Below are 14942 nucleotides of genomic sequence, written 5' to 3'. Positions count from 1 at the left end.
GGTTGGAGGCGGGCCGCGACATGGGGGGCTTAGGGCCGCAGCTCTTAAGAGCATTTTTGGCTTTGAGGAGGTTTTAGGTGCGGGAACTTAACCTAGGGTGCTCGGGATCGATTCCACTACCGTGTTTGGTGGAATTCAATCTTTTGAAGGCTAGAACTTGGTCTGGAACCTTTATTTAATTATTATTGAGGGAGTCCCTTATCTTAATTGGGACTAGGTGTACACTAGGGCTTGGGAAAGGGATCGTGCTCAAGGGTCATTTCTCGTAATCATAACACTTGGAATTAAAGGTAAGAAAACTGCACTCGATTATGTTGTTATGTTGGGACTAAGAGTTCCCTATATTTGTATGTAATGTCATATGACGGTATTATGCCATGGGGACATGAGATAAACGGCCTAAGAGTGCCGGAATTAATATTGGCGCACATGGATGCGACTCGGCCACTAGTAGTTGAGATTAATTATATAATCACTGAGGTCAGCCTAAGCGAGCCGAAGTTAGTGGGGGTAAACGGGGGTGCGGCCTAAGGGCGTCGACCCTAGACATTAAATGATATGTTTATTATTATTAATTTGTTGATAATGGCATATTTATTATCTGGATGATTGATTAATTGTTCGCAGAATGATATCATTGATTATGTGAACTATGTGGTTTGCTGAGTATTTGATTGATGGTTTGTGAGTTATTTGGCTATGGATTATTGATTATGCTTTGTTATATGGTTTTCTTGCTGGGCCTTGGCTCACGGGTGTTACGTGGTGCAGGTAAAGGCAAGGAAAAGTTGGATCAACCATGATTTGGAGAGCTTTAGAGGTAGAATGTACATAGTCAGCTGTTTGGCCACCATGGTTGAGGGATGAGCAGGGACAGAGGAACCTTAAATGCCTATTTTGCCCTTAGAGTGGCTTGTAGTTGTATATAACCTTAAAGTTTTGTAAACTGTCCTTTAAACTCTATTTATTTTGGGATCCCATGTATGAAATGTTTATTTAAATGAAATGTTTCTTTCATTTTCAACTAAACAACTTGATTAGCAAGTCTTACAGTTTTATAAATACACGGTGTAACGGCCTTGGATACCCAGGGCGTTACATTATCAATTCAAGCTTGCATGGAGGAGAGCTGAGTTCATTATGTCGGACCCACTACAAAGGCTCCCTAACTTCCACACAAAGCTCCAAAAGACAGGAATTGAACCTTTGTTTTATTAATTTTTATTCAATTGATTAGGCCCAATCTAGTAATGCAAAACAAACGGGCATTCACAAGTGGAACCACCCACAAGAGAGGAATTTAAACTTTACATGTTCAATTGGGCCCAAATAAAACCTAACATTTTATGAAAGTTTTATTTAAGTTTTCCCACATTTTTCAAACACAAAAATTGGACCATCATTATACTTATATTTACCCAAATGCAAAAAATAACTTAATAATGATGCTTGATATGCTAATAATTGGATGGACCTAACAAGTTACTCTATAAGCATGTATTATTAAATTATGCAAATGTACCACAACAATATACTATTTTGCAAAATACCATAATTAATTAACATAGAATTCATCAGACAAAATTCAATAAAATTAATTAAACAAGTTGCAAAATATTAAATTAATTAAAATAGAATTTCTCAAACAAAATTCAATTTCAAATAATTAATTTAACCTCGGTTGTTAAGTTGTTAGGAATGACAAGATATTTTATTTTAAAATATTTTAACCAATTTTAAAATATCAAAATATCTTTTAACCATATTTAAAATATCTAGAATTTTCTAATAACTAATTATAAATATTTTAAAAAATAAAACTATCTTGAATAATCAGATAACTAATGTTAATATTTTATTTATAAAAAAAAATAAAAAAATTCTTAAATTATCATGATTATCAGATAACCAATTTAAAATATTTTAAAAAGCAAAAATATCTAAAATAATCAGATAATCAATTTTAAACCTAACTGCACAAAATATCCAATTTAAAAAAAAATTAAAAAAAAATATGTTTTTTGCTAAAAAATGCCAACGCAGGTTCTGGCACCGACGCAGTATAGACGTCCGTAGGGATCCGAAAAAATTACACACAAACATTATACACAATAAATATGATTGGTTGAAGTGATTTTTCATATAGGGTTGTGTATAATGTTTGTGTGTGCACATATCATTACTCTATTTTATAATATAATATTTTTTGTTTACGATCACTTTATTAGTGTCTTATCAAAATTATATTTAATTTAAATATGTAAATTTATTTTAATAAAATAAAATAAATATGATGACATTCCGATACAATTTTTTCAAGTCACAGCACTTTAAAATCTATAATTTACTAAATACTCAACAATTTTTTCCTACTGCTGCAGCTGTTTTTTCCCACAATACAGCTACAACTGTTTTTCCCTACAGTAGAACTGTACCAAGCTTGTCCTTAGATTATTGTGTAAAGAAAAGGAAAACACAACTAATTGAAAATGATATCACCTTTTTCATTAATTGGGAAGACTTCGAAAGTCTATTTTATTCAATACTATTTTTTGATTGGCTAACAATGTTTGAAAACAAGTAACACAGCCCAAACTCATTTTTTCTTTGTGGAAATCTTTGCAAATATAACTTGTATAGATCGTGTTCTGGTTCGCTAATAATAAGAACTATATACATATATCTTAAAGGTCGGTTATTTGCTAAGACTTATTGCTACCTCAGGATCTACTTTAAATTTAATACTATGATCATAACTAAAATAATAAAACATATATATAAACTAGATTCATGTCTTTCATACAATAATGTGTTGTTCTTATCTAATCTAATTTAAATTTCAAACCATAAAGGGAAGGATTAATTTTAATCTACATTTACAGACTAATTTAGGAATATCACAGTGCAGTAATTTTTGTGATACGAGTTGGTAGGCAATTTTTATTTTTAAATAAATAAAATAAAAAGTATAGACAGAAGGGTGTATTAACACCACACAACGCAATAGTACCAGTAACATACCATATTAAATGAAACGTTAACGATGTGTTAATCAACTGTATAAGAGTAATCACTGTTGACCAAGACCAAGACTTACACAAGTCTTCTGGTCAAGCAGAATAGGACCATCACATACATATTATTTGAAAAACAAGAAAGCATATATATATATATATATATATATATATAGGCTTAAAGTAATCACTGTGAACGATGTTTTAATCAACTGTAAGAGTAATCACTATTCACAGGTCGAGAACATTGAGAGCCCCACTGATAAAGCTTAAAGTGAATCTCCTATAAAATAATTATCATATATATATAATATAAATATTGGGAAATTTTATTGCAGGGTCTTAAAAAAAAGCCACACCGGTGGAGTTCTATTGTATTCCTAACTCGTGAATAGTTTTCAGCGCCATTTTTTTATGATTATGCATTTTGTTGTTATTTAGAGCATTTTGCAAATTTTCAAAAAAATTTGAATAACTTACATTGCCGAAAACTAAATTCAAACATGTTGTTTTCCAAGAACATAAAAAAATTAGTCATGCATTCAACAACTTAATTTAAACATAGTTTTCAACACTTTAAATTATTCAGAATTTTCTAATAATTTGCAGGATGCTCTAACTAACTACAAAATATACGGTCATAAAAGAAAACACGTCGAAAACTATGCACTAGTTGGGAGTACATAAGAGCTCAACTGATAATGTTCTTCCCATAATAATAGAATCTCTCATATAAATATATTATGAAATCACTTTCAATAAAAATACATGATTATTATTTTTAATTTGTTTTTTGTGATTACATGAATATCCATGTTTGATTCATTGGGAATTTATGTTGCCCAACAAAATGTCTATATTTGATGCCAATGAACAAAACATTTTATAAAACAAAAATATATATTGAATTTAGAAGATGATGACAGAAATAACTTTAAAATAGTAGTATTTTGGTAAAAAAAATTCAGATTCAGTACTTTAAGTTTTTTTTTTTTTAAAAAATCTTAAAGTATTTTTGTAAACTTCCCATTATTATTTACTACAAAATAATATTAAGACAAATATAATTTTTGGTTTAAATTATAATTTCATTTATTTATTTTTTTTCAACAAAATGTTTGTATACATATATATGTTAAAAATATTTATATATTTATTAATTACTAGAGTTTAAATGCCTATTAAAAAAATACTCAAATTTGTATTCCACAAATCTTTAAACAAATTTAATATAGCTTAAATTTTGTATTTCCCTACTATTCAAATTAGGATTATAAATACCTAATAAATTCATATTAGAATTTTATAATTATCATTTTATTTTCAGTTTAATTCACAAACAAATACTTAATATATATGTATGTATATATGTTTATTAATGTAAAATCTAAATTATCTCTAACATCAAACACAATCAAACTCTATATATATATATGGAGTAACTGCTACGTTTGTGGATAGAGATTGTACGTAACAGATTAGCCACACAATAAAGGTGTTTACTTTTCAATAAGACTAATAATGAGTCGTCCAAACATAATGAGACATCAATCGTGTGGTCCCCAATTTTTATATGTATATATATATATATATATTTATATGGCAGTTAAATTTGCACTAGACCAATTGATAGCTTAACATGATGACGATGAGAGTTTTCGTTCTTTTGTTTGTCGTGGCCACGTGTCATGTATGGAGTACGAGCAGCAGTGTTGATGGACAATGCATAGAGAAGGAGAGAGAAGCCCTTGTAGGCTTTAAGCAAGGCCTTGTCGACGAATACAACGTTCTATCATCCTGGGCAAGCACCGGCGGAGATTGTTGCACTTGGAGAGGAATCAGGTGTGATAACTCAACTCATCATATTATTGCTCTTGATCTTCCTGCTCAATCTAATGAACAATTATTGAGTGGTCAAATTTGTTCTTCGTTGGCTGAGTTACAACATTTGAGCTACTTGGATCTTAGTTACAATAATTTCACTAACATTCCCGAGTTCATTGGCTCTTTGTCTAGACTCACATATCTCGACCTTTCGTATAATCTCATTGTTGGAATCATTCCTTCCCAACTTGGGAATCTGACGAGGTTAGAGTACCTCAATCTTTACAATGCCCCTGGCTATGGTCAGTTGATTGGTAATAGTATTGAATGGCTTTCTCATCTCAACTCTCTTCAATACTTTGCGCTTGGAAATACTGATTTTACCAGAGCCACAAATTGGTTTCAATCATTCAAAACAGCCTCCTCCCTATCATTTTTGGCATTGTCTAATTGTGTATTACCACAAGTAGATATCTCATCTCTTTCGCATTCCAATTCATCCTCTAATTCTCTCACAGATCTTTTCATTGTGAAGAGTTCCGTACACCCCACAACAGTTCCTTGGTTGCTCAATATCAGCACCAGTCTCGTTAATCTTGAACTATCTCATAGTGACATTAAAGGAACTCTTCCAAATTCTTTTGAAAACATGAGATATCTCAAGAAAATTGATTTGTCAGCCAATGAATTCGAAGGTGCAATACCAAAATCGTTGGGGAATCTTTGCAGTCTTGAATATCTAGCGTTGGAATGGAACAAGTTCAACACAACACTCGATGATGTTTTAAAAAGCCTCAACGGCTGTGCTAGAAACTCAATGTATTTTATGGATCTGAATGGGAACAACCTAAGAGGTTCTTTCCCTGATGATTCGAATACATTTCCGCCTCGTCTACAATATTTAAGCATCTTTAACAACCACCTCGAAGGACCCATACTGACCAATCTTTCAGTGTTGTCAGACCTTAGAGTATTGCTTGCCAATGGTAACATGTTCAATGGCACTATACCTGAAAGTATTGGTGAGCTCCAATATCTCGAGGATTTTGATTTCTCTTATAACAATTTCTCTGGCCTTGTCTCAGAAGTTCACTTCCGTAAACTTTCCAATCTAAAGGAACTGTACTTATCTTGGAACATGTTAACATTGAAATTCGATCCCACTTGGGTTCCACCCTTCGACCTACTCTCCGTTAAGTTGATATCCTGCAAGTTAGGTCCTCAGTTTCCCAGTTGGCTTCGAAACCAAACAAATATTTCTATTCTTGATATTTCAAACACCGAAATTGATGATGTTATTCCTGATTGGTTTTCCAACCATGCTTCCAAACTGGGGGTTCTAAATCTACAGGATAATCAAATTCATGGCCCAATCCCACACTATCTGTCTAGTGTGCCAGTGTTATATCTCTCTAGTAATCGCTTTGTTACTATCAAAGATTTTGTTTGTCAAGCAGTGTCTGACAAAACAGAAGTTCTTCAAGTTTCTAATAACTTGTTATTCGGAAGCCTCCCTGATTGTTGGGGGAACTTGAAGTCTTTGAAGCTTCTCATGTTAAACGACAACAACTTGTCTGGAGGGATCCCAAGCTCAATGGGCTTTTTGAATAAAATTCAGTATTTAAGTCTGAGGCACAACAACTTCTCGGGAGCTTTACCTTCGTCAATGAAGAATTGTGCAAATCTTCAGTTTCTTGATTTGGAGGACAATTCGTTGGAAGGAGAAATACCAACATGGATGGGGGAAGGACTTACAAATTTGTTCATCCTGGGGCTTAAATCAAATAAATTTTATGGAAGTATACCATCAAACTTATGTCACATTCGTTCCATTCAAATTTTAGACCTTTCAATGAATGCTCTGTCTGGAGATATTCCTTCGTGCATAAACAATTTTACACATATGATGGATAATAGTACTCAAAAGATGGTGATTTTCCATTCGTATGTTATCAAGAGGAGGTCTGGTACAATGGTCTATAATTATAATGAAATAGCTGCAGTAAAAATTATGTGGAAAGGAAGATATTACCAGTTTCTGTATTTGGAGTTATTGAAACTCATCGATCTGTCAAGCAATAAACTATCTGGTCAAATACCTGAAGAACTAACAAATCTGGTTGAATTGGTTCAACTAAACTTATCAAGGAACCATTTATATGGACCAATTCCAAGGGAGATTGGTAAGATGAGCAACCTACAAGCACTGGATTTCTCCAACAACAATCTTTCAGGTACAATTCCCACAAGCATCGAGAAGCTATCGTTTTTGGCAAACCTGGATTTGTCAAATAACAAATTCTCAGGAAGAATCCCTACGGCCACTCAACTGCAAAGCTTTAATGCTTCTTCATTCATCGGAAACATTGGACTTTGTGGTAATCCTCTACCAAACTCATGCTCCGAAAGTAACTCACATCATTCAACTAACATTAATGACAGTGTTGTTAATGGTGGTAAAGAATGGTTTGACATGTCATGGCTTAAAATGGGATTTGGAGCTGGAGTTGGAGTTGGGTTCGCTGGAGTTTCTGGTCATTTTTTGTTCAATATTTCATGGATGAAACCATTTTTGTCAAAGCAGTTAAGGTGAAGAGCAGGTTTTCTAGCTAGCAGAAAATAAGGTATTAATTATCGATTGCAATCCTTGTAAACTTTTTATTATTTTTCCTTCACTATATATTATTTTTTTCTGATTTGATATTTTTTTGTTGGAGTTTTAGTGAATTAATAAAGAACTTGTTCATCGTGGGCAATGGTGTTGGTCTTACATCAAATGAGGTGGAGCTAGCGGCTTTAAGATGGTTTGAAGTGTTCAGAGTTGAAATAGTAATATGTCTCAGTGTGAAGTTTTTCCATTATGCTACATTATAAGTTTCATAGAATGGGTGCTGGTTACTGCTATCTTCATCACTTTAATATTAATTATTGAAATAAGATCAATGATTCATATTTATAGTTGTTAATTAATATTTCTAAAAATAAATTTTAATTTTTTCAAAATTTTAAAAGGCTTAATTGATGAAATACCTATATTTATTATGAAAATATAATATTGTAAAATTTTTATTTTTCAAATACATGTCAATTTCTAAATATAGCAAGAGTCTTTCATTGGCTGGAAACAACATTAATTATGACAAAAAAAAAACGAAATTCAAAATTAGTTTAGAAAAAAATATTTAGCTGTTGGTGACTTGTTATACCAAATCACTATATGTTGCCATATTATTATAATTATTAGTACTAATCTATGGATAATAACCATTAAGAAGTATTCCAAATATATATATATATATATATATCAATGATAAAATGAAAAGTTGCATTTAACAACTATGTTCTACTACAATTTGGAGTTGATTGGTTAGTTTCTTCCAATGCGTTGAACATCCATAAACAAAATAAATAAGTAGGATTTTCTCTTCCAAATTATTATCACTTGTCAAATTGTAATATATATACATAAATTATAAAAAAAAAAATTGCCTAATAGAAATTACCCAAATTAGACACATTAATGAAATGTAAAAATTCTATTAGTTTCCGTACTATGTGGCTAATAAATTGTTGATTTGGCATATGTTAAGTCAATACCACATGTATAATTAAAATTAAAAATAATAAAAAAAGTATATATTATGTTCCAACCAACACTACAACATATTATAGTACTAGGTAACACGCTTGGTTGTCCAGAGTTGTATATATGAATACTACCTTCTTCTTATTTTTTTTCCTATATGGGTTTTGATATGAATTGTGGATAAGCACTAGAGAACATCGTTGCCACCATTGGAGAAGATGAAGCCATAGATGTCAATTGCTTCTCATTACGAATATGTCGATGAAGCTTGAAGGTGCCACAACAACATAGCTTGTCGGAAGTTGCAGAAAACTCTGTATAAATGTAAAGGAAAGATCGAGATCTTAAAATTTTCTTAACAGTTAGTGATACATGTAAATTTCTCTTTAATCACTGAATATTTTAGTATTTGTTGACGAATTTGTTCATTACTCATGGTTTGACTAACAAGTTTTCCCGTCAAGCTTGACTGTAAAAGAGTGGTAAGTATGCACTCAAATCAATAATAAATATTATCATTGATAAACTTTTTTGTGAAGTCTTATTATTAATAAAGGTTGTGATTATAACATATCTGCACTAAATATTGTTACTTTTAAGGTGAAAACACCCACAAAATAAAATAATAGGTCAATCATAAACTTAATCAAAGCGCTCATCAAAAGACTTAGAAAGAAACCCCACCAAAAACAAGATTCTGAATCAAAGTAGTGCTCATTAATAGACTTGGAAAGAACCCGATCCCACTAAAAACATGACTTTAATAATTTCTTCTAAAGAGTGTTAATTAGTCACCGTTTAAGAAAGGCAAAGGGCAATACTGTATGCTTTTGTAAATGAAAATATGATAGGTTGTGCATTTCACAACTTTTTTTACTGGGCATTAGTTTACTTGTATTCTGTGTTACAAATAAAGACAAGAAAATATGATTATATCAATGAGTCAGACGACTTTGGCAAAAGAACTTTGGATGCTGGATAAACATCAAAGTACCCAACCACATGTAAAATAAATATGCGTTCAAAAATTAGAGAAAAATGTTAAAAAATGCACTTCAATTAGATGCTCTACTTTATAAATATATTTATATATATATATATATAATGCCTCATGTTGTAGTCTCTCTTCTCTATATTTAGAGATTACTATTTCTCCTACAAATATTTTTTGGCAATATTTTATTCAATTCAATATATATAAATTACTTTTAACATCAGTCCAATCTATTTATTCAATTATATACTTGTTAGTGTGTGGGATATCAATTATTGATTGAGTTGTTTTTAAATTTTTTAATGTATTAATTTATTTTTCAAAACGCATTGTTTGGATTGATGTTTTTTACCAAATTCCACTAAATTAAAGCATATTTATCAAAACCACTACAAGAAATATGTGTATCAATGACAATGTCTGTTGTCGCTAAAAACCCCACATGTCGTCGCTGATACTAATCAGTGACGACATGTCACTGCAAATACGTCGTCGCAGAATAATCACTGACGATATTTATTAATGATATTAACATAAACAAATTCAAATATTATAATATAAATTCAAATTCAAACGTTAGAAAATATCATTATTATAATAATAAATGATACAAGACTAGATATTTAATAACTATATTAATATAAATTTAAATGTTATAAAATATTATTACGATAATATTATATAATACTAACTTTTTACTAATTATATTTATATGAATTTAAATGTTATAAAATATTATTATTATAATAACATTTAATGTAAGATTATATATTTAATACTTATATTAATATAAATTTAAATATTATAAAATATCATTATAATAATGTATAATACATAATCTTAATTTTTATTAAAAAAATTATCATTTGCGTTTAAAAATATTATCATATTATATATATTTAAAAAATAATAAACAATATTTTTGTTTAATTTTTCATTTATTATGTTTATGTCATTTTTTATAAATAATATTGTTTATTTATTTGAAATTTATCCGGCAATGATATAAATTTAATAAAAATAATTCATAAATTCTAGAAATAAAACTAAGCAAACGCACATTGTACATTACTTGTATCTAGTATATATATATATATAAATATATATCAATGATAAACTAAAATATTGCATGCAACATATATGTTCTTTTACGATTTGGGGTTGATTGGTTGGTTTCTTCCAATTCGTTGAGCATCCATAAAAAAAATAAACAAAAGGTAGGATTTTCACCCCTAAATTATTACCACTATCAAATCGTGCTCTCAAATTTTTTTGCCTAATAGAAATTACCCAAACTAGACACGTTCCATTAGTTTATACTATGCGGCTAACAGATTGTTGATTTTCCATATGTCACGTTAGTGCCATATGTATAATTATAATTAAAAATAATTTAGAAATTAAAACACTACAAGAAATTCGATATTTACCTACCAATATTAATCGTAGGTAAAGATAGCGTATTGGTAGGTAAATCTCTTTACCTACATATTTGGACCAATTTTGTATTGGTAGGCTATAGTTAGTCGAGAAAGGTACTATTGCCTACGATTGACATATTGGTAGGTAAAACTCACATGGATCCCACATAAATGACTTTGAGTTATTTGACATGCCATCTAATCACTACAAGAATAAAGCCTATTAGCGGCGGACTAAGTCCGCCTGTAATGTACAGTATATTAGCGGCGGACTTGGGGTCGGCCGCTAATAATAAGTGACTATTTAAAAAATATTAAAAAATGTATTAGCGGCGGACTGTACGACTATTAGCGGCGGAGGCTCAGCCGCTAATATTCCAAAATAAATGCCCGGGAACAGTTTTTAAAATTTATTAGCGACGGATAATAACCTTTATTAGAGGCGGACTATCCGCCGCTAATACTATTAGCGGCGGGTAATCACCTTTTATTAGAGGCGGGCTACCCGCCGCTAATAATATTATTGGCAGCGGTAGAAACTAATAGCGGCGGGTCCTGCCGCTAATACTATCAGCGGCGGGTAATCACCTTTTATTAGAGGCGGGCTACCCCGCTGCTAATAATATTATTGGCGGCGGGAGAAACTAATAGCAGCGGGTCCCGCCGCTAATAACATTATTGGAACCGCCCATTTCCTCTTAGCGTCTGTTCTCAAACTAATCCCTCTTCGCCCATTTCCTCCGCTTTCCTCCGCCCATTTGCTCTTCGCGACTCTCCCTAACGCCGAGCCTCTCCAGTCCCTCACGCTGGTTCGCCACAAACACGCGAACCCAATTGCCTCTTCTAAGGTGAACCACTTTCTCGCATATATATATATAACAATGTATCTATATTCATATTGTGCTCTAAATTATATACTTCTCTCAGGCAACGACAACTAGTGACCCACGCCGATTGGCCTCCTTCGCCACTGACCCATACCTCTCAGGTGTAAGTTTTAGTGTTTGAATTATCCATTGTTCCATTTTTTTTCTACTATTTATGTTTATGCTTCAAGAATGATATGATTTTCTTTGTGGAGAAAAATTTTCTAATTGTACTCTCTGATAATTTTGTAGTGTATGTTATGATTGTGATCTAATGATATGATTTGCTGTGTATTTTTGTGTATCTTTCATGATGGTGTCTTTCTGTGTCACCTCCTTCACACCGAGCAGACCCACTATGCATATGTAATATGTTTTATTCTTATATATATATATATCATGTGTGTTTTGTTCTCCACATTTATTGTTGATTAAATGGTTAAGTAAAATTTGTATCACACTTATAATATCTTTCTATAGTATGTAGAAATTATTAATATAGTTTGTTAATTATTTTGTGTTTATAATTTTTATGTGAAATTTATTAATATTATAGAAAAATTAGGATGGATTTATTATTTTAATTTAAATCAAACAAGTGCATGCATTTTAAGCACTTGCAAAAGTTAGATTAATAAATTGATTAAAATAAATATACTTGTGCTGGTCATTGTTGTAAGTGGTATAGAAACACATGTTTTATACTAGCTACTTTTGTGCTCTCTACTTTAATCATCTTCAATGGTGAATAATGGTGTATTTTATACTTATTTGCAATGTAATGCCTAACCAACAGATTGCATTATTTTATACTTAGTTTTATATTATTTTGGTTTGAATTTTTTTCGTGTATCTTTTGGTCTTAATTTTTTTTTATCAGGACACTGACACACCCACGACCCCGACACACACACGACCTTGGCACACCCTCAACAGGTGTGGATATATTTTTTGTAATTAATATCTGTTAACCGAGATTTTCGGCAACTATATTAATGAATGATATTTGCTAGTAATAATAATGAAAATGGGAAATCGACACGAGGTTTTTACATGGTTGGGGCGTTAACTAGCCTTAGTCCACGAGTCCATATATTAGAGCTAGAAGAAGTTATTACAATAGAGTTTTCTAACTATATCTGAACAGAGTTTCTGCCTTCTTCTCTTTTCTTTTGTTCTACAGCTTATATTTATAAGCTGAGGGGATCATCGGGTCTAGGCCGGATCCGACCCAGGCCCATCAGAGGAATGTGTACAGGGGCCTTTCTAGTGGAGGCCCAATACAGAAAGATATCCAATGCACAAAATTCAAACCAGCTAAGGCCCAATTAGTTGACCTGCGACACAAGCCTTCGCCCGACAAAACGGAACTTTGGCTCTGATCACTTTGAGTCACGAGGCTAATTCAGGAGACAAGACCGGTCAGGGTACTTGGCTGCGCAGTCCTGACACATCAGTGGACAATCCCAATGCGGCCTTTTCTGCAGGCGAAAAGTGGGGGGACAAAGCCCACGCGAACTGAGGCGGTTTCAGGATCCTGGGCGCCTGGCCCTTCAACTGGGGAGGAGGCGATCCAGGTCTGTTTACCTTTGGCCTGCTACATTTACCTAGGGCCCGGACCATTCCAGGCTCCGGGACAGGGAGGCGTAGGCCGCGACGTTCCGGGCGCTCCGGACATCGCCGGGACCGTCCAAGCTGAAGATGAACCCGGAGGGACGTCCCAGACTCTTCCAAACGGGCCCAACCTGGAGTTCCTGGGCCAGGTCCAAATGCCGAGTCGGTCCCCTGACCGTGGGCCAGGGCGAATGCCCAAAGCCCTTCCAAGAAATGGGGATAACATTTACCCCCCAAGCCTTCACCCGGGCTAGCCAGGAGGAGGGTTGCACCACCCTCACGGGGCTCGCCAAGTCGTCTCCCCAGTTCCTGTCCGGGCTAGGAAGCTTGGCCGAACGGCCGTGGCAGTGGCAGGTGGCTTCTCCCGGATCGTTTACCGTGATCCGGGGACGTTTACCTTTGGCCCGCTTTGGGAAAAAGCGACACACGTGTCGCCATGTGATTGTTGCAAGGGCCTCGCAGAGTCGCCTAGGCCTAGACTAGGGCGTCAGCGCACGTCACGAGGCGTCACATCCGCACGGGGGGAGTCATCATTAATGCCCCTGGAACGAGGTGGACCGTAGGATGGGGCGTCCTTTGGCATCCGCCACTCCTGGACCGTCGGATTAGAGGCGTCGAGGATCCAGACCAAAAAGGACTCATAAATGCCCCCTACGCGACTCTTGACCATCGGATGAAGAGGCACCTGACCGTTGGATCGTGGGCCAGGATTTGGGGGCTGATATAAAGACTCCCAGAGAACAACATTCGGCACTTTTCCATTTTCGAATCAGCTTAAGAAAAAACCCGAACGCTTGTTAGAGCTTTGCATGTCCGACCTCGCCACTGAAATACGCCGCCGTTTGCTAGTTCTGCGCCACCGCCTGTTTCCCAGAGCCTGAACCTTCGTTCTGCAACCTGACGGCGCTTCTCGGGTTTGTCCCGCCGACGAACTGTTGCACCGGCTGTGCCATTTCAAGAACGAGGTCCTGCCATCCTTACGATCGGACAACCGCCAGCCTCAACAGTTGACACCACACAGTAAGTCTTTTCTAACTCCGTTACCAATTTTTTGAACTTATGCTCTCTAGATGCATGCGCCTAGGCCCTGTGCTTTAGAATTTGTTAGGAAGGCGGCCTGGTTTGGGTGGCACCATGCTCGGATGCTTCCCGGACAAGGGGTGGACCTTAATAGCCTTCTCTCCCGATCAGGGTCCCGGGCCTGGTCCGACGGGACTCCAAGCAGTCCTTAGGAAACTCCCTGTACCTTGACCGATTTTTTTGGGTTTAGGTACTGACTGCTTGGTCTTTCTTTCTTTGTCCCCAGATCGTCAATCATGGCCACGGGTGTTACACTCCATTCCGAAGAAGAGGTCAATAGGGCCCCTGTAGTCGCTCCCGGATCCAAGACGCCCATAGGCAACATCTGGGAAATGGACGTAACGGCCAACTTGTTCCGGAACTACCGGATGATGCTGCTCCTGGAGACGAAGCTGGGCATCGAATCGACTCCGGGCCTCTTCCACAATCGCATGGCTAGGCTAGAGGAAAGGGCGCATACGTCCATGGATGGATTCGGGGCTTGGAGCGCCGGACATATTAGCGCGGGAGCTACGCTCCCGCTTCATGACTACTTCGTGCGGT

The 14942-nt window shown here is 34.7% G+C and overlaps 1 protein-coding gene across 1 annotated transcript; it reads left to right on the top strand.

The window, feature by feature from the left end:
* Positions 1-4656: 4656 nt before the first annotated feature.
* On the top strand, positions 4657-7737 carry LOC133784619 (receptor-like protein EIX2). The gene is made up of 2 exons (XM_062223912.1): positions 4657-7462; positions 7562-7737. The coding sequence occupies exon 1, from the start codon at positions 4657-4659 to the stop codon at positions 7429-7431; it is 2775 nt and encodes a 924-aa protein (XP_062079896.1). The 3' UTR covers positions 7432-7462; positions 7562-7737.
* Positions 7738-14942: the final 7205 nt, after the last annotated feature.

The sequence above is a fragment of the Humulus lupulus genome, chromosome 6, assembly GCF_963169125.1.
Source record: "Humulus lupulus chromosome 6, drHumLupu1.1, whole genome shotgun sequence".
Classification (NCBI taxonomy): Eukaryota; Viridiplantae; Streptophyta; class Magnoliopsida; order Rosales; family Cannabaceae; genus Humulus; species Humulus lupulus.
Note: the sequence above shows the minus strand (reverse complement) of the source record. Positions and strands in the feature narration are given on the sequence as shown.